This window comes from Siphateles boraxobius, unplaced genomic scaffold (assembly GCF_051911475.1).
Source record: "Siphateles boraxobius isolate OS27281-9 unplaced genomic scaffold, OSU_SipBor_1 2, whole genome shotgun sequence".
Taxonomy (NCBI): domain Eukaryota; kingdom Metazoa; phylum Chordata; class Actinopteri; order Cypriniformes; family Leuciscidae; genus Siphateles; species Siphateles boraxobius.
In genome coordinates, this window is record NW_027508810.1 from 3,233,681 (window position 1) to 3,252,859 (window position 19,179).

The window sequence follows — 19,179 nt, forward strand, 5'->3', positions numbered from 1 at the left end:
TTAAGAAATATTTGCATGTATATACTGCATGTATATTTATACATCATTTATATTATATATAAATATTTTATATATAAATAACACTTTTTTTCTTAAATATATACATGCATGTGTGTGTGTATTTATATATACAAAATAAATATACACAGTGCATACACATATATTATGTAAACACACTTTTATTTTGGATGCGATTAATCGTTGCTCAGCACTAATATACTGTATATATATATATATATAATTTTTTTCCCAAGGAGACCACTACTAAAGATTATATTCATAAAGCGATTGGACACATTGTAGAACTTTTTTACCATTATTTATTAAACAAAAATATCATCTCACATGTCATTTAAAGAATGCAGAATGGCACCAGATTGATGTGGGCAGTCATTAGTTGTTAATGACGGATACAGATATGTGCTCATTAACATCATCTCCTCTCTAAATAACACGTTAAAAAGACTGAAAATATCCACAGGTTCAATTAATACATGATTCTCATGGTTTTAAAAATGATCTAGAGCAGAGTCCGGGGGTCGGGACGGGGAGCGTGAGGATGTGAGAAGACTCATGGCAGGATTCATTTCGCCCCATCTCCAGCCTTCTTTTCTTGCTCAATATCTGTGAACAGAGGAAATGAGAGAGGAGCAACAATGAACAACAAGAGAAACAGATGGCAGCCTTCTCAAGCTCAGAGTTCCAACACCTAGGGTTAAACACTGTGGGCTCAGGGTACGGTTACACCACGATGTGCTAAAAACGGAAACGTTTTTCCTTTGCGTTTTTTCACGAACAGCCAATAACATTATCAAAACTATCCCCGTTCACACGGATCCGCGAAAATCATTAAAGACGCTGTATTATACTGCCAGGCCAGTAGGTGGCGATGTCACTTTGTAAAGAAAAACTACGCTAGAGAGAGCCTAAGTCCCTCCCCTCCGCTTCCGGCTCATGGGACCTTATTTCGGGAAAAATGTGTATGGTAGTCAATGGCGAGAGACAACTTATCTTTTTATTACATCTGAACTGTGCCCTGAATTACACATATGATGTTTGTCAATTTAAAAGATAATTATGAAAGTCAAGAAAGTCACAGTTTGTCATAAAACAGAAGAGTAACATTTAGTTTTATGTGAAAATCGCTCCGTGAACTACATCTCTCGTCTCGCACTGTGTAAATCATCAAGCTCGGGTGCGTACAAAACACACAGGCATGACGGCGTAACGTTACGATTATAACGTTAGACTATAGAAAAAATGACAGACGTTAGCTTCAGTTAAGTTAGCTTCATTCATTGAGAGAAAAGTTATGACGTCACATGCGCGCCTTTCGGGTTTGTAGTCTTCAGTTTTACATCAAACTGCAACTTTCTTGACTATAAATGTATCTTTTAAATTGGCGAACATCATATGTGTAATTCAGGGCACAATTCAAACGGGATTGACTACCATACAATATTTTCCCGAAATAAGGTCCCATCGTGGTCCACCGGAAGGGGAGGGACTTAAGCTCTCTATAGCCACTTGAAGGCAAGCCTGTAACTGAAAAAATGAAAAATAATAATAATTCCTGCTAATGTCCTGGTACGCAGGGAAGGAAACAAGAGGACGCTTTTTAATGGATGTCCGTAAAGGACAGGCTTCACTACGCTGAATAAACTGCTTTTATGAGGTAAAGCATTAATTTATTGAATCGACAGAACTTCGGCTAATCTTCAACATTTTTGATCTTAACCATTCGTTTTGGATTGATCTATTTTTAGAGTTTACACCGAAAAAAAAAGCTGTTTTATGTGAGAAGTCATTGACAATTGCGCGACAGGTATAATTCAGTTTGCAGCACTTCTCATTCATTTCTATGGTATCCGCAAATCACACAACTCAATGACGTCCAGGCTGTAATGTGATTGGTTATCAAGGCACACGTCATCCAAATTAGCCGTTACGCTTTTTCCAGTGGTAGAGCCAGAGCCATTTGCAGTTTTGTTTTTTACACAGAGACAAAAATGGTACAATTTTCAAAAACTTGCACTTTGAAAACCCATTTTCAAAAGTTTGCATTTTCAGGTCCCCCAAAAATGCTGCATTCATGTAAATAAAAGGCCAACGGTGTTGTGTAAACGGCCCGAGTGTAAAATGTTGCTTGACTCTAGGTTAAAAGTGGCCTTAAACATAGCATTAAAAAAAATCTAAGAGCCATAACCCAGTATCTAATAAAAATTTAAAAGACAAATGTTACATATTCCATATCATGTTGTATTTAAAAAAAAAAGTAAGGATTCATTCTGGCCATCTAAAACATTTTGAGAAACAATGTTATAGATCAGGGTTTCCTCGGGTCGCTCCTCCCAGAATGAGTTGAATGAGCTGTTTTAATTCATTAGACATCTAACATGTTCTGGAGCATGAGTTCCAGCACATTATATACTGCTTTGAAACAAACTTTATTGTATAAATCATTATATAAATAAAGGCAACTTGCCTAAATCATCATTACAATGCCAACGCATCCAGATCCGCAAGATATTTTCTTGTTTATTTATTTTTCTCTCTTTTTATGAGGAAACTGTAAATGCAAATTGAGATGTAAATGAATCATAGTCTATTTTAAATTACTTCCACTGAACGAGAAAAACAAAGGACAACTTCAGGCACATAAAAACAAAACACTGTGGAAACAAATTTAAATGGATCACATGGAAGATGTTTACAGTTATTAGTAGTAGTTCTCACATTAGTTGAGACATATTGATCTGAGCATCTTCAGACAGGCCTAACGTTTAGTCTTCTGACAAGCTGTAGTGAAAACAGATATTAAAGACAATTCTTGGAGAAAATAAATGCTTAAATCTACTCTGTAGGTGTTGAAGAGTTGAACATTACTTAAAGGGTTAGTTCACCCAAAAATGTAAATTCTGTCATAAATGGCTGACCATCATGTCATTCCAAACCATTGACAGCCATGCACTGACAATTTGACGCTTCAAAGAAGTTCATATAGAGATTGTAAAATTAATCCGTATGAATTGATCAGTTTAGTCCAAATTTTCTGAAGAGACATGATCGCTTTAAATGATGAAAGATTTAATTTAGGCTTTTATTCATATAAACATTCATCAACGCACACATCAGTTGCGGTAAATGGAAGCTCAACCATGTTCACTTGATGTGAGAGAACCAATGAGGTTCATTCTCGTGTTACGCATCACGTTTGAGCATCACAAGAACCAATGAGGTTCATTCTCATGTTACGCATCACATTTGAGCATCACAAGAACCAATGAGGTTCATTCTTAAAGTTACGCATCACGTTTGAGCATCACAAGAACCAATGAGGTTCATTCTCATGTTACGCATCACATTTGAGCATCACAAGAACCAATGAGGTTCATTCTCATGTTACGCATCACATTTGAGCATCACAAGAACCAATGAGGTTCATTCTTAAAGTTACGCATCACGTTTGAGCATCACAAGAACCAATGAGGTTCATTCTCGTGTTACGCATCACATTTGAGCATCACAAGAACCAATGAGGTTCATTCTCATGTTACGCATCACATTTGAGCATCACAAGAACCAATGAGGTTCATTCTCATGTTACGCATCACGTTTGAGCATCACAAGAACCAATGAGGTTCATTCTCATGTTACGCATCACATTTGAGCATCACAAGAACCAATGAGGTTCATTCTCATGTTACGCATCACATTTGAGCATCACAAGAACCAATGAGGTTCATTCTCATGTTACGCATAACATTTGAGCATCACAAGAACCAATGAGGTTCATTCTTGTGTTACGCATCACATTTGAGCATCACAAGAACCAATGAGGTTCATTCTTGTGTTACGCATCACATTTGAGCTTCAGCAAGAGGTTTGTATTCGCGTGTCAAGCAAGTACTGTTGAGCTTCTGTTTATGTTCGCTGATTAATTTTTGTGAATAAAAGCATAAATTCAATCTGTTCATCATATGAAGCGATCGTGTCTTAACCTCTTAATTCATGTGGATTAGTTTTACGATCTCTTTATTACTTTTTGAAGTTTCAAAGTGGTATTGATTAATTGATTTTATTAGTGAGTAATTAAGGACAGAATTTTCATTTTTGGGTGAACTATCCCTTTAAGTGTGCACTTCCGAGATCTCATCTTCTCATTCCCTGCCGTATGCAGTAACTTTGTATACCTGTGAGGAGGGGTGTTACATCAATATTCATTAATGAAAATGAAGCTTAAAGTCCATAACAAGCTTTTGTAAATCTTGCTGCTGATGGTAATCACTGGAGTCCCTCAACAGACACTCCTTTCTCCCTTGTACTCTTCAGCTCAGCTCTTATCTCCGCAGAATTCCTCTATGTAATGTTTGCTTTGCCGTGTCAGATCGCCACAAGACTGTGCAAGGGTGAGCTTTGATCTGGAACAATGAATCATGAGGGCGAGGCTGCCAAACCCGCTTACCTTCTTGAGTTGGCAGGGTGTTCTTTTCCGCTGTGTTTGTCTTTTTTAGACATCTTTTGTCAAATTTCTGCACTTCTTCTTTAACGGGGTTGTTGTCACTCATTTTGGAGAGTCTGTGAGAATCCAAGCAATTGAATATGTTTAAGACAGATTCAGTCTCTACATGCAATGTATGCTTAATCTTTTTCTAATTAGTCATTAAAAATAGCTGTTCGCGAATCAAAACTTTCTTTACACAAATTATTCGACTTATTGACATTCTAATGGTTCGGACAGTATTTTTGTCTCTTTTGCTGTTGCCAAATATACATATAACACATATACATATAATAATACATATAACGACATCTAAACTGTGGTTAAACCACATTTTTAAAAAGCAGAAGTGGCATTTTTAGCTACCCAAGAGCTATTTCCTCAAAGGTGTAAGTTTGCCTGACTTTGTATGGACACGTCGACGTGCCCCACCCGCCCCTCAGGTGTGTGAACAAAACCCAGGTTACACAACCCCTTATTAGCAACAGGCTGGCAAATAGTATAGATTTTTTCTTTTCTTTGGTTTTTGTGCATTTGCAGAACAATTAAAATATAACTGCATTAAAGCATGTATGTTTAATAGATAAGGTCAGCAAAGTGGTAAAGCAACAGAAAGATCTGCACAACAGCAAGAAGTGATTTTACAAGTAAACTCATTAAAGTAATCCTTCTTTGTTCCCATATGGTTTTCCATGGCATAAAAATATTTTGCTAAGCAATGCAAAATTATCTAAATTACCAAATATGACTGAATAATTTCGTTTTAAGGGCCATATCATATGCACTTTTTAGTCTTAATTTAATATCAGATCTCTCCAAAAAAAGACAGATGTGATACACAATGAACACAGTAGCCCTGAAAAATATTGGTTTAACGTTAGCTAATCAAGCCTTTTATTCGTGCGTTGAAGATTTCGATGTTCCCTCTTAATGTTCTTATTTGCAGATGACATACAACAGCCTCTGTGTTATATGAACAACATCAGAACTTTTCAATGCAGATACACACACACATATGGTAAATGAACAAGAAGGTGTGTGTGTGATCATGATCACTGCATGAACCTATGATCACGTTAAAATCCTATGTCTTCACCACACCCAATCTGACTCGGCGCCAAATCTAGTCTCAGGGATTGTGCAACACTTCCAAATACTGCAAAATGTTCCAGACGTTGTACTGCAACTGGTTTGAATCAGGTTTGAATGCGCCATGACGAGAATTTATGACAGAATGCGCAAAGGAAAGACATACGCACCTTTTCTACACCGCAAAATGCTCGATACTACAAACTAGTAAGCTTAATAATTAAACTGCAAGGGCACACGCACACACTACGCATTCTCGTACACAAGTGCACAAGCATATGCAGCACTTCCTTGAATTTTAAAACATGAGTTCCCTTCATATTATTACTTTACATATTAAATGCATATGAAATGTAATCTCATAATCGCATGTTAACAATGTACATGCACACTTTTAAAGAGACACGTACGTACGTGATTATATCTGGATGTTATGCGAAAAACTGATATGGTATAACACCGCAGAGCGTCTTTCTCAGATTAAATAAAGATATAATTCGGCTGGTTTACCTGGAGCTGGCCTCGGAGCTGTGGTAAATTACGCAAAATATCTCAAACAGAATTTCAGTGAAGCGTTCAAGGTGGGAAACTGGTTTAAATAGCCATCACATCCCGTTGCACAACACCAGGCGTGTAATCCGCTCGGTCTGATTTGCCCAATCTCTCACTACTGTGTTCTGATTGGATAAATCTGCAGCGTTTCTGCATTTCGATTGGATAATCCTGCACCGCAATGAAGCAACGGTAAATCGACTGTACTGTGAGGAAAAGTGAAACACAGTGAACGTGTTTCTAGAGAAGAGACACCTCGAATCAAAATACTGCATCTTAACTAGACATTTCTATGGAAGCTTTTTTCCACCACTGAATAAAAAAATAAAAAAGGTAATTGCTTCTTTCCCCCCTCAAGATTGCAAGTTTAAATATCTCGCAATTCTGACTTTATTTTTTCGAAATAGCGAGTTTATATCTCGCAATTCTGCCATTGTAAGTCGCAATTGTGAGAAAAAAGTCAGAATTGCGAGATAAAAAAGAGCAATAATACTTTCAAATGTTTCATTCCGTGGTGGAAACAAGCTTGAACACTTGTCTACCTAGACTAGAGAGAGAGGCAGTGAACGCATCAGCAGCGCCATCTTGTGGCCATTAACACCTTCAGGTGCTGATGCAAAAATCCACAAATTCATCATTTTTTAACCAGGGGAATAAACAAGAATGCTCTTTCAATTAAAATAAAATCAATTAAGAGCCTACTGGATAGTCTGAATTTAAAAAAAAAAATCCTAATGCATAAAATATAGTACTTTACGTTTCTCTTTAAACTGGGAAAGTTCACCCAAAAATGAAAATGCTGTCATCATTTACTCACCCTCAAGTTGTTCCAAACCTTTCTTTTTCCATACTATGAAAGTCAATGGGGCATATCAATTTTTCGGTTATCCATATTCTTCAAAATATCTTCTTTTGTGTTCAGCAGAAATTAATCTTTTGGAACAACTTGAGGTTGATTAAATGATGACAGAATTTGAATTTGAACTATCCCTTTAAAGGGTCCTATATAGGATTAGTGCTAAATTATGATAGAAATGACAAATGACCAAAATTAAAGTTTTTGAGATACATAAAAAATGGGAATCCCCTTCCCTTGTCCCAGCTATATCTTCCAGTAAAATACCATCTTTATCAAAATCATTTATTAAAAACAATAAGAACAGTTTCACATGCTCGTGCTGGACAAGCAGTATCTGAGGTATATTCATGTAAAGAAGGATGTGGGTAATGCTGTGGTCACTAAAACAGACATTTTCCTTTGGGTTGTTAAAAGAAGTCTCTTCCGCTCATCAAGACTGCATTTACTTGATAAAAAAACACACTAATATTGTTAAATATTATGACAATTTAAAATAACTGTTTTCTATTTTAATATATTTTAAAATTTAATTTATTCCTGTGATCAAAGCTGAATTTTCAGCATCATTACTCCAGTCTTCAATGTCACATGATCCTTCAGAAATCATTCTAATATGCGGATTTGATGCTCAAGAAACAATTCTCATTATCATTTATTTGAAATCGAATATTTAGTAACATTATAAATGTCTTTACTGTAACTTTTGATAAATTTAATTCTTCCTTGATGAAGAAAAGTACAGATGTTTGAGATGGGCTTTCGGATCATCATGTCGAGTGCGTCTCCAGCTGGTCGTATATGGCCGTAGTGATTCCCCACGTGACGCAGGAGCGGAAGATGACCAAGAATCCTCCGCGATACAGAAGAGGCAATCTGTGCTGACGTGCCGCCCAGAGATGCTTCCAGCTCGACCTCACTCCTCTTTCTCCTCCTTCTGCTTGCGCTTGCATGTTGGCCACCAGAACAGAAAGAGGGTACAGCGGTAGACTGATCGCCATTGAGTTTAAAACACCAGCCGTGAAAGAGGCTGCAACCGGAGAACAACCATAAGCCCTGAGGGTGTTAGACATGGGGTCCTTCAGGCCAAAATACAGGCTGCTCCCTACGGCGTTACGGACCAGTATAGGCAGAAAGGCTGTGTAGTATCCTGATGCTAATGGCTTTGAAGCTAGTTTCAGCAATATGCTTTTTAAGGTTGGAAGACGACTGTCGTTCCTGCTGTTCTGCAGGACGTTCTGCACACGCTCAAATGGGGTGAAGAGCAAGGCCTCCACCACACCCGCGCCGAAACCTGCCAGGGCGGGGAGAGCGTTCCTGGGAAGAGGAGTCGCGGAGAAGAGGGAAAGCCGATGAAGGAAGGTGTCCTGGAGGCCGAAGAGAAGCGTCCCGTTGAGGGATCTCATCAGCAAGGGCGGTGCCACTCCACGGTACAGCTTCACCGGACCCTCCTTGAGTAACTGGGCCACCGCTTCTCGCACTAAAGTGCTGTGCAGCTGCTGGCGGAAGACGGTCTTGTACAAAGGGAATGTGATGACGGTGGTCATGGTGGAGATCAGGCTAGACGTCCCTCCGTGCAAGTAGCTGCGAAACCAGGCCGTAGAGTCGGCAGGTTTGAGGACGTCGCCCTGGTTGTGATGCGAATCGCTTCCCATCTCCGGAGCCGCTGGGGTAAGTGGCGAGGCAAACTGCAGCAATATACGTTACATTGCATTAGCAAATACTTTTAGAAAGTGAAAAAATGCAGTATCAACCTTTTGTTTGTTTGTTGGTAAACTAGTGAACAAAAAGCAACCCTGACATACATTCGGTCACGTTGCAATTGTATACAATTCATGCATTCTAATTTCTGTCACACACATGACCAGCGTCGGCCAATAGTGAGCCTACGTGTGACGTACAACACAGAAGTGCTGCGCTGCTACACTACGTTAAGTCACTCGAGGCCCACAGAGAAGGAAATGAATAGTTCAATAAAGTTGTTATTTTTGTTTATCTCGTCGTTTGATAAACTTAAGATTGAGACACTGTAGTCACTTGGACTATTTTAACAATGTCTTTAATAACCTTTCGGGGCCGGCAAGTTTCAATCCCTTAAGAAGCCTATGGAGGAGTGATCCAGCTCTCAGATTTCATCAACAATATCTTAATTTGTGTCCGAAGATGAACGAAGGTCTTACGGGGTTGGAACAACATGAGGGAGAGTAAATACTGACAGGATTTTCATTTTTGGGTGAACTATCACTTTAATACAGATGAATCTTTTATATAGTAGGGTAGTGGTTGTAACATATTTGCTATAAAGTCTGTAACTCGCCATTCATCATAAACTTTGAGATGATTTCCCCACATTTATCTGCTTTATCGGATTTTGAAATCTACAATTTATCCCTAAACTCTGTATATTAACGTTAAGCACAAACAGTGCGTTTGTTGCAACCTGTCCCACTACCACCGAGAGTTGAAACACTGTAGAAAAACGAAACATCAGTTTAGTTTATACTAACAAAAAATGTTTCCCGCCAAAAAAAAATGTATAGGCATCAGTGTGCTATCGTCAAGTCAAGTCAAGTCACCTTCATTTATATAGCGCTTTTAACAATATTGACTGTTTCAAAGCAGCTTTACAGTGATAATAGGAAATTAAAAGTAACAGAGATTGTTTTGGCTTTACAGCAGCTCTTGAATAAAGTTATTGTCCAGCTAAAGTTAGTTTTGATTGATTCACTTCCGTCGCAACGATCATTAGTGATTAACTTAGGGGCCGCTAACACGACACCAGTAGTAAAATATGATAAAAATCGCTGAAAAAGTTTGATGACTTTGCCCCAAAATAAGGTTTAAAACACCTTTTTCCCCACTTTATCGTCCCGCTGTCGTAAACCTCAAGCGTCATGCGTCAATGGAACCAGACGATAGGCTTAAATGTTTCCCGGCTTGACTGTTAAAAGCAGACGATTGGCTTTCCAGCGGGAGGGGCGGGACATGTGCATACAACCGCCATCTTTGGCGTTACGGGTTTTCCCTATATAGTTGTATTGAGGATTGAGGAAGTGGCATGTCTATATATAAATTGTCTCTGGTGAAGCTCAAAATGGGTGTACATTTTCTTTGCTGGACTAGTAGATGTCCTAAGATATCCTCCAATATGATTTAGCTACATAAAACATGGCCGTCAGCAGCCAATTACATTTCAGTGGTTAATAACCTCCAGTCTGAAAGGCCTACCATTACGTGAAAACGAGCATGTATGTGTACAACATTTTGTGCCACCCAGCCACAATGTCGTGTAATTAGCAACTTTACGTTTTTGCTGATGCAATAGACTACTTGCACTGAGCTTTGTGGTGTACTTGTGTTATGAAATAGTTCATCCCACTTAGTTTCAGTTATGTGTAGTTTCAATGTACTGTAGTAATGAAGTTAACTAAGCGCCACCTAGAGTGATTGTCTGTAAGAAGATTTAAAAATCTGGACATGTTTATAGACAGGAGGAGAGATATTCTTATGATTACTGCGTACAGAATTTTCCAAACTCTGGAACTTTTAGTTTTAATCGAACACAAGCCGATCCGAGAAAGCAGTGGCTCTTAAACATACACTATTATTTCACTGAACTATGATTGTATGGTTAGTTGCACTTCGTCAATTATTTCTCGTCTAAACTAGTGACCGCGATTATGAATGCAAACCTTTATTCATTTGTTTGAAATATTCTGTCATTTTCGTTGTCAATCATTATTTAACTGCATATAATGTAAGTTTATACCCAAAGCGCTTAATAAATATTCAAAGTAGGCCTAGAATACTGTCATTCTCCTCTATTCTGTGCAGTAGTTTAAGATGAATTAAAGGGGAACTTGGCAACTCTAGCTATTTCTTTGCTGATTTTCACTTTTGTTGTCGCGTGTTTTCTCAGCGAGCTCCCCCTACAGCTGTGGGCCGTATATTTCACAACAATGTCGTAAAAAGACTCACTTGCGGCCCCTCCTCCCCCTTTCTACCGCTGCTCATGTGCATTTGTTATTATCGGAGCCGGCCAACTTTATCGTGTGGAGCTGTGTCTACTGAGGTGGGTAATACATCATACACAGTATCATATGGCATGTGTGTTAATTAGGGATGGGAATTGATAAGAATTTAACGATTCCGATTCCATTATCGATATTGCTTACCGATTCGATTCCTTATCGATTCTCTAATCGATTCTCTAATCGATTCTCTAATCGATTCTCTAATCGATTCTCTAATCGATTCTCTAATCGATTCTCATTGGGTGAGGGAATAAGTACAAATTAGTTTGTTTGTATTAACTTCTTGAACTTATACCTTAACTTATTTGTTTGTTAATTATTATGAACTCGCTGACACTGCACAGAGTATTAGGGGTGTGAACCTACACTGGTCTCACGGTTCGGTTCGATTACGATTATCATGTCATCGATTCAGTTCAATTCGATATCTCGATGCATTACATGCACTGCCTCCTCAATTTTCAATTTTACTTCAAAAGTGATGTGTGCGTGCGTTTGCGTGTTCGCCTGTTCGGGAAGTCGAAGTGACAGAAACAGTGACATTCCAGTTTAAGTTTCATAGGACTAAACAGACTAAAGTCTGTTCATGCTGTGTGTGTGGCCAAATGTTTCTGCATATTGGAGGAAGTTCCCCCCCTTTCACGAAATGGAAATTTTACAAGTGTTGCAAGTGACCGTATTGTTATGAGGGGCCGTCATACTCTCATTGAGTATGTGCGCGAGTTTGAGTGTTTGTGTGTGTGCTCACGTCTCATATGAGAATGTGCGTGGAGTGTTTGTGTGTGTGCTCACGTCTCATATGAGAATGTGCGTGGAGTGTTTGTGTGTGTGCTCGCGTCTCATATGAGAATGTGCGTGGAGTGTTTGTGTGTGCGCGCTCGCGTCTCATATGAGAATGTGCGTGGAGTGTTTGTGTGTGTGCTCGCGTCTCATATGAGAATGTGCGTGGAGTGTTTGTGTGTGTGCTCGCGTCTCATATGAGAATGTGCGTGGAGTGTTTGTGTGTGTGCTCGCGTCTCATATGAGAATGTGCGTGGAGAGTTTGTGTGTGCGCTCGCGTCTCATATGAGAATGTGCGTGGAGTGTTTGTGTGTGTGCTCGCGTCTCATATGAGAATGTGCGTGGAGAGTTTGTGTGTGCGCTCGCGTCTCATTTGAGAATGTGCGTGGAGAGTTTGTGTGCGCGCTCGCATCTCATATGAGAATGTGCGTGGAGAGTTTGTGTGTGTGCTCGCGTCTCATATGAGAATGTGCGTGGAGTGTTTGTGTGTGTGCTCGCGTCTCATATGAGAATGTGCGTGGAGTGTTTGTGTGTGTGCTCGCGTCTCATATGAGAATGTGCGTAGAGAGTTTGTGTGCGCGCTCGCGTCTCATATGAGAATGTGCGTGGAGTGTTTGTGTGTGCGCTCGCGTCTCATATGAGAATGTGCGTGGAGAGTTTGTGTGTGTGCTCGCGTCTCATATGAGAATGTGCGTGGAGTGTTTGTGTGTGTGCTCGCGTCTCATATGAGAATGTGCGTGGAGTGTTTGTGTGTGTGCTCGCGTCTCATATGAGAATGTGCGTGGAGTGTTTGTGTGTGTGCTCGCGTCTCATATGAGAATGTGCGTAGAGAGTTTGTGTGTGTGCTCGCGTCTCATATGAGAATGTGCGTGGAGTGTTTGTGTGTGTGCTCGCGTCTCATATGAGAATGTGCGTGGAGTGTTTGTGTGTGTGCTCGCGTCTCATATGAGAATGTGCGTGGAGTGTTTGTGTGCGCGCTCGCGTCTCATATGAGAATGTGCGTGGAGTGTTTGTGTGTGCGCTCGCGTCTCATATGAGAATGTGCGTGGAGAGTTTGTGTGCGCGCTCGCGTCTCATATGAGAATGTGCGTGGAGAGTTTGTGTGTGTGCTCGCGTCTCATATGAGAATGTGCGTGGAGTGTTTGTGTGTGTGCTCACGTCTCATATGAGAATGTGCGTGGAGTGTTTGTGTGTGTGCTCGCGTCTCATATGAGAATGTGCGTGGAGTGTTTGTGTGTGTGCTCGCGTCTCATATGAGAATGTGCATGGAGAGTTTGTGTGCGCGCTCGCGTCTCATATGAGAATGTGCGTGGAGTGTTTGTGTGTGTGCTCGCGTCTCATATGAGAATGTGCATGGAGAGTTTGTGTGCGCGCTCGCGTCTCATATGAGAATGTGCGTGGAGAGTTTGTGTGTGTGCTCACGTCTCATATGAGAATGTGCATGGAGAGTTTGTGTGCGCGCTCGCGTCTCATATGAGAATGTGCATGGAGAGTTTGTGTGTGTGCTCGCGTCTCATATGAGAATGTGCGTGGAGAGTTTGTGTGTGCGCTCGAGTCTCATATGAGAATGTGCGTGGAGTGTTTGTGTGTGTGCGCTCGCGTCTCATATGAGAATGTGCGTGGAGAGTTTGTGTGTGTGCTCGCGTCTCATATGAGAATGTGCGTGGAGTGTTTGTGTGTGTGCTCGCGTCTCATATGAGAATGTGCGTGGAGAGTTTGTGTGTGTGCTCGCGTCTCATATGAGAATGTGCGTGGAGTGTTTGTGTGTGTGCTCGCGTCTCATATGAGAATGTGCGTGGAGTGTTTGTGTGTGCGCGCTCGCGTCTCATATGAGAATGTGCGTGGAGTGTTTGTGTGTGCGCGCTCGCGTCTCATATGAGAATGTGCGTGGAGTGTTTGTGTGTGTGCTCGCGTCTCATATGAGAATGTGCGTGGAGAGTTTGTGTGCGCGCTCGCATCTCATATGAGAATGTGCGTGGAGAGTTTGTGTGTGTGCTCGCGTCTCATATGAGAATGTGCGTGGAGAGTTTGTGTGTGTGCTCGCGTCTCATATGAGAATGTGCGTGGAGAGTTTGTGTGTGTGCGCTCGCGTCTCATATGAGAATGTGCGTGGAGAGTTTGTGTGTGTGCTCGCGTCTCATATGAGAATGTGCGTGGAGAGTTTGTGTGTGCGCGCTCGCGTCTCATATGAGAATGTGCGTGGAGTGTTTGTGTGTGTGCTCGCGTCTCATATGAGAATGTGCGTGGAGTGTTTGTGTGTGTGCTCGCGTCTCATATGAGAATGTGCGTGGAGTGTTTGTGTGTGTGCTCGCGTCTCATATGAGAATGTGCGTGGAGTGTTTGTGTGTGTGCTCGCGTCTCATATGAGAATGTGCGTGGAGTGTTTGTGTGTGTGCTCGCGTCTCATATGAGAATGTGCGTGGAGTGTTTGTGTGTGCGCTCGCGTCTCATATGAGAATGTGCGTGGAGTGTTTGTGTGTGTGCTCGCGTCTCATATGAGAATGTGCGTGGAGTGTTTGTGTGTGTGCTCGCGTCTCATATGAGAATGTGCGTGGAGTGTTTGTGTGTGTGCTCGCGTCTCATATGAGAATGTGCGTGGAGAGTTTGTGTGTGCGCTCGCGTCTCATTTGAGAATGTGCGTGGAGAGTTTGTGTGCGCGCTCGCATCTCATATGAGAATGTGCGTGGAGAGTTTGTGTGTGTGCTCGCGTCTCATATGAGAATGTGCGTGGAGAGTTTGTGTGTGCGCTCGCGTCTCATATGAGAATGTGCGTGGAGTGTTTGTGTGTGTGCTCGCGTCTCATATGAGAATGTGCATGGAGTGTTTGTGTGTGTGCTCGCGTCTCATATGAGAATGTGCGTGGAGTGTTTGTGTGTGTGCTCGCGTCTCATATGAGAATGTGCGTGGAGAGTTTGTGTGTGCGCTCGCGTCTCATTTGAGAATGTGCGTGGAGAGTTTGTGTGTGTGCTCGCGTCTCATATGAGAATGTGCGTGGAGAGTTTGTGTGTGTGCTCGCGTCTCATATGAGAATGTGCGTGGAGTGTTTGTGTGTGTGCTCGCGTCTCATATGAGAATGTGCGTGGAGTGTTTGTGTGTGTGCTCGCGTCTCATATGAGAATGTGCGTAGAGAGTTTGTGTGTGTGCTCGCGTCTCATATGAGAATGTGCGTGGAGTGTTTGTGTGTGTGCTCGCGTCTCATATGAGAATGTGCGTAGAGAGTTTGTGTGTGTGCTCGCGTCTCATATGAGAATGTGCGTGGAGTGTTTGTGTGTGTGCTCGCGTCTCATATGAGAATGTGCGTGGAGAGTTTGTGTGTGTGCTCGCGTCTCATATGAGAATGTGCGTGGAGTGTTTGTGTGTGTGCTCGCGTCTCATATGAGAATGTGCGTGGAGTGTTTGTGTGTGCGCTCGCGTCTCATATGAGAATGTGCGTGGAGAGTTTGTGTGTGCGCTCGCGTCTCATATGAGAATGTGCGTGGAGAGTTTGTGTGTGCGCTCGCGTCTCATATGAGAATGTGCGTGGAGAGTTTGTGTGTGTGCTCGCGTCTCATATGAGAATGTGCGTGGAGTGTTTGTGTGTGTGCTCGCGTCTCATATGAGAATGTGCGTGGAGTGTTTGTGTGTGTGCTCGCGTCTCATATGAGAATGTGCGTGGAGAGTTTGTGTGCGCGCTCGCGTCTCATATGAGAATGTGCGTGGAGAGTTTGTGTGTGCGCTCGCGTCTCATATGAGAATGTGCGTGGAGAGTTTGTGTGTGTGCTCGCGTCTCATATGAGAATGTGCGTGGAGTGTTTGTGTGTGTGCTCGCGTCTCATATGAGAATGTGCGTGGAGAGTTTGTGTGTGCGCGCGTCTCATATGAGAATGTGCGTGGAGAGTTTGTGTGTGTGCTCGCGTCTCATATGAGAATGTGCGTGGAGTGTTTGTGTGTGTGCGCTCGCGTCTCATATGAGAATGTGCGTGGAGTGTTTGTGTGTGTGCTCGCGTCTCATATGAGAATGTGCGTGGAGAGTTTGTGTGCGCGCTCGCGTCTCATATGAGAATGTGCGTGGAGAGTTTGTGTGTGTGCTCGCGTCTCATATGAGAATGTGCGTGGAGAGTTTGTGTGTGCGCTCGCGTCTCATATGAGAATGTGCGTGGAGAGTTTGTGTGTGTGCTCGCGTCTCATATGAGAATGTGCGTGGAGTGTTTGTGTGTGTGCTCGCGTCTCATATGAGAATGTGCGTGGAGAGTTTGTGTGTGTGCTCGCGTCTCATATGAGAATGTGCATGGAGAGTTTGTGTGTGTGCTCGCGTCTCATATGAGAATGTGCGTGGAGTGTTTGTGTGTGTGCTCGCGTCTCATATGAGAATGTGCGTGGAGAGTTTGTGTGTGCGCTCGCGTCTCATATGAGAATGTGCGTGGAGAGTTTGTGTGTGTGCTCGCGTCTCATATGAGAATGTGCGTGGAGAGTTTGTGTGTGTGCTCGCGTCTCATATGAGAATGTGCCTGGAGAGTTTGTGTGTGCGCGCTCGCGTCTCATATGAGAATGTGCGTGGAGAGTTTGTGTGTGTGCTCGCGTCTCATATGAGAATGTGCGTGGAGTGTTTGTGTGTGTGCTCGCGTCTCATATGAGAATGTGCGTGGAGAGTTTGTGTGTGTGCTCGCGTCTCATATGAGAATGTGCGTGGAGAGTTTGTGTGTGCGCTCGCGTCTCATATGAGAATGTGCGTGGAGAGTTTGTGTGCGCGCTCGCGTCTCATATGAGAATGTGCGTGGAGAGTTTGTGTGTGCGCTGAAGAAGAACCGGTTCTCGATTCCCATCCCTAGTGTTAATGTCGAATTGCCGTAAAGCAGTTTGTGTTTCTCGCTCGTTCTCGCTTCTCACGTTAGTCCCCATGTTGCAAGAATGTTTTTTTCCGCCTGGGAACGCTGGGGGGAGCGGGGGAAGTCACCATTTTTACCAGAACAGGTTATTAAACCATCCAAGTTCCAATTTCTAAACAGTTTTATTAAGTTGAAATAGTTGCAAAGTTCCCCTTTATGTGTTTAACATCATTTCATTTATGTAAAGTCCCACTGTGGTGAGAATACAGCTTTTAATGTTGTTTATATGTCTATGTGGGGTTTTTAATATGCTTTAAGACAAACCATGTGACCATAAGTCGACAGCATTGCTGAGTATTTTCTGCTTAATACTGCAGTGAACCAAAGACAGTCTCAAAAACACCGTTTGAAATCGCTGGTGTTTCTGACGTCACAAACTACCTTGTAACCAATCAGATCAATGTGTGATCGTCCACGAGTGGATCTCTGAGTGAGTGAGTGGAGGCGGGGCTCATTTGCATATTCATAGAACCGCGTTTACTAAATGAGGGTGTCGAGTTACATTCAAGCTATATTAAGGCATGAAGAAATATTTTTTTCAAAGAAAAAACGTAACGAAATGATCAAAGATGAGTTTTAAGGGATACAATGATTGACTACAGGGGGACTTTAAGGCACATACATTCATTCATTCAACTATTTAAAAAGACTGGGATAATTTAATTTATTATTCAGAATTGCACATTTGTAAAGAAAATATATTTATAGTAACATTTCAGCGGGTTCAAGATAATTCATGTTGATGCAGAGAACATGATTCGTTGTTTTAATTAATTGGAAGCCATAAAACGTAGTTATAATAGGCATTCTCATATATGTAGGTGCGCTGAACGCTGTTACCTGGAAACTCCCGAGATGTGATAAATATAACGCAGAAGCAGTTGTGCTAGTCCATTGTAGCCTATATGATAGTCTCAAAATGTTGGTTTCTTTAGAATCACTGCTTTCAAGACCTAAGAACTGTTTATGTTTATCTAGAAGATTTCAGATTTTCTGGGAAAAACTACTTTTTCGAAGTCCTAGGCCGTTTGTCAGACCTCGGTTAGCTGACATATTTGTTAGGTGTGGCTCATAATGTCTATTGTGCCTAGGGTGGGTTTCATGAATTTCAGTGGGAATGATAGATGAAGGCCAAAATACTAACGTTGTCCACCAGAGGGAGCACGCGATAAGAAAATCTTTTAGGTCTCATTGATAAAAATGGGTGTAGTAAACGGTTCAATAAATTAGATAGACTAGTAAAACAAAATGCAGCTTATTCCTACAATTCAATATGATCAGTTTGCAGTGAAATCGGTTAGCTTTAGATCCTTAATGTTACACTGATTTTATTTAGGCTACTCTAATGATATCGAAAGCGAATTTATTGTTATGTTTAGCTAATACATTTATATTTTGTCACCTGCCCATGAGTTGTGGTCTTATAGTGATGATTAAAAAACAGAAATGCATCTAAATGTTCAGAGTGGGTGTAGGCTACTCATTTAATTACGCTGTTTACTGTACATTTATTCATAAGATTTTATTCAAAGCGAGTTGCAAATGAGGATATAACTTTAGCAGTGACAGTGTAAATGTGCAATAGATTTTATTGCAGACAGGGTTAATTCTGAAATGTACCTTACCTTTGAAAAGGTCTCCTTAAATTAAATGTTTCCTGTAAAGTAATCAACAAAACAGATTAATTCGTGTGATCTTATATTCAATCTTACTGATATGTCGCGTGTTGTTTATAATACATATACCGTTCAGCTATACTTCAGGGGAAATGAAAGGGACAAAAAGAAAATGAAAACAAATAAAAAAATTTGGAAGGATTACAATGCAGAAAAAAAACGTAGTACCTCTAATCTGAGCGTTTCAGTTCTGGGGGAATGTATGCGATACTTTAAGAATGTAAATACGTTATTTTAAGAGACTCGTCTGAAATAAAAGAAAAACAACTTTACAATCTGCAATACGATAGATACATATCTTCTCGACCACGACCAAAGATGTAATTCCGTAGTCGAAGCACTTGCTCTCCTCGAGCTCCTTGTGACGTTTGCATGATGTCGTGCTTCCTGTCCTGCTTGAAAATGTATTTTGACTGATAAACACAAGCAAAAATTATTATTATTTTTTAAAAATGATAGCTCCGAAATAACTGGCGCGAAATTTTAAGAATCTATTGACGTAAAATATTTTTCAGTTAATTTATTCATGCCAAACCTCCATGTCAACATAACGGTTTTGTTTTACTTCCTGCAATCTGTGCTTATCCCGTTTCATAATAAATTAATTACTAAACGGAGTAGCAAAATGCAATGCTTGCTTGCATTTCATTTAAAACATTCGAACACATTCAAAACAAGTGATCTGAAGTAAAAGTTTTCCAGAGCGAATGTGTCCCCGCAGCACTTTTTTAAATTTAGCCCAGTATTATGAAATATGATAACCAATTCCCATAAATAAAGCAATGAACCACACAGTAATCAACCACACAGTAGAAAAAAAAAATAA

The 19,179-nt window shown here is 41.1% G+C and overlaps 2 protein-coding genes across 3 annotated transcripts; both read right to left on the reverse strand.

The window, feature by feature from the left end:
• Positions 1–303: 303 nt before the first annotated feature.
• tmsb1 (thymosin beta 1) lies at positions 304–6,226 on the reverse strand. Its single transcript, XM_077235667.1, has 3 exons — positions 6,101–6,226; positions 4,466–4,578; positions 304–624 (listed from the first exon to the last, which is right to left on the reverse strand). Exons 2-3 carry the CDS (start codon positions 4,566–4,568, stop codon positions 584–586), a joined length of 144 nt encoding a protein of 47 aa, XP_077091782.1. The 5' UTR covers positions 4,569–4,578; positions 6,101–6,226; the 3' UTR covers positions 304–583.
• A 1,043-nt stretch (positions 6,227–7,269) lies between these two features.
• LOC143744185 (solute carrier family 25 member 53-like) lies at positions 7,270–19,068 on the reverse strand. 2 transcript variants are annotated; one of them, XM_077235592.1, is made up of 3 exons: positions 18,423–19,068; positions 18,303–18,334; positions 7,270–8,686 (listed from the first exon to the last, which is right to left on the reverse strand). In XM_077235592.1, exon 3 carries the CDS (start codon positions 8,651–8,653, stop codon positions 7,769–7,771), a length of 885 nt encoding a protein of 294 aa, XP_077091707.1. In that variant the 5' UTR covers positions 8,654–8,686; positions 18,303–18,334; positions 18,423–19,068; the 3' UTR covers positions 7,270–7,768. The 2 variants fall into 2 exon arrangements, with proteins under 2 accessions (XP_077091707.1, XP_077091706.1); XM_077235591.1 differs by having other exon boundaries at positions 18,303–19,068.
• Between the last annotated feature and the right edge of the window lie 111 nt (positions 19,069–19,179).

Bases quoted from the DNA above. Each gene is read 5' to 3' on its own strand.
- LOC143744185 (XM_077235592.1), bottom strand. From the start codon at position 8,653: ATGGGAAGCGATTCGCATCACAACCAGGGCGACGTCCTCAAACCTGCC.
- tmsb1 (XM_077235667.1), bottom strand. From the start codon at position 4,568: ATGAGTGACAACAACCCCGTTAAAGAAGAAGTGCAGAAATTTGACAAA. The intron at 625-4,465 runs GTAAGCGGGTTT...CTCTGTTCACAG, and splicing joins CACCCTGCCAACTCAAGAAG to ATATTGAGCAAGAAAAGAAG.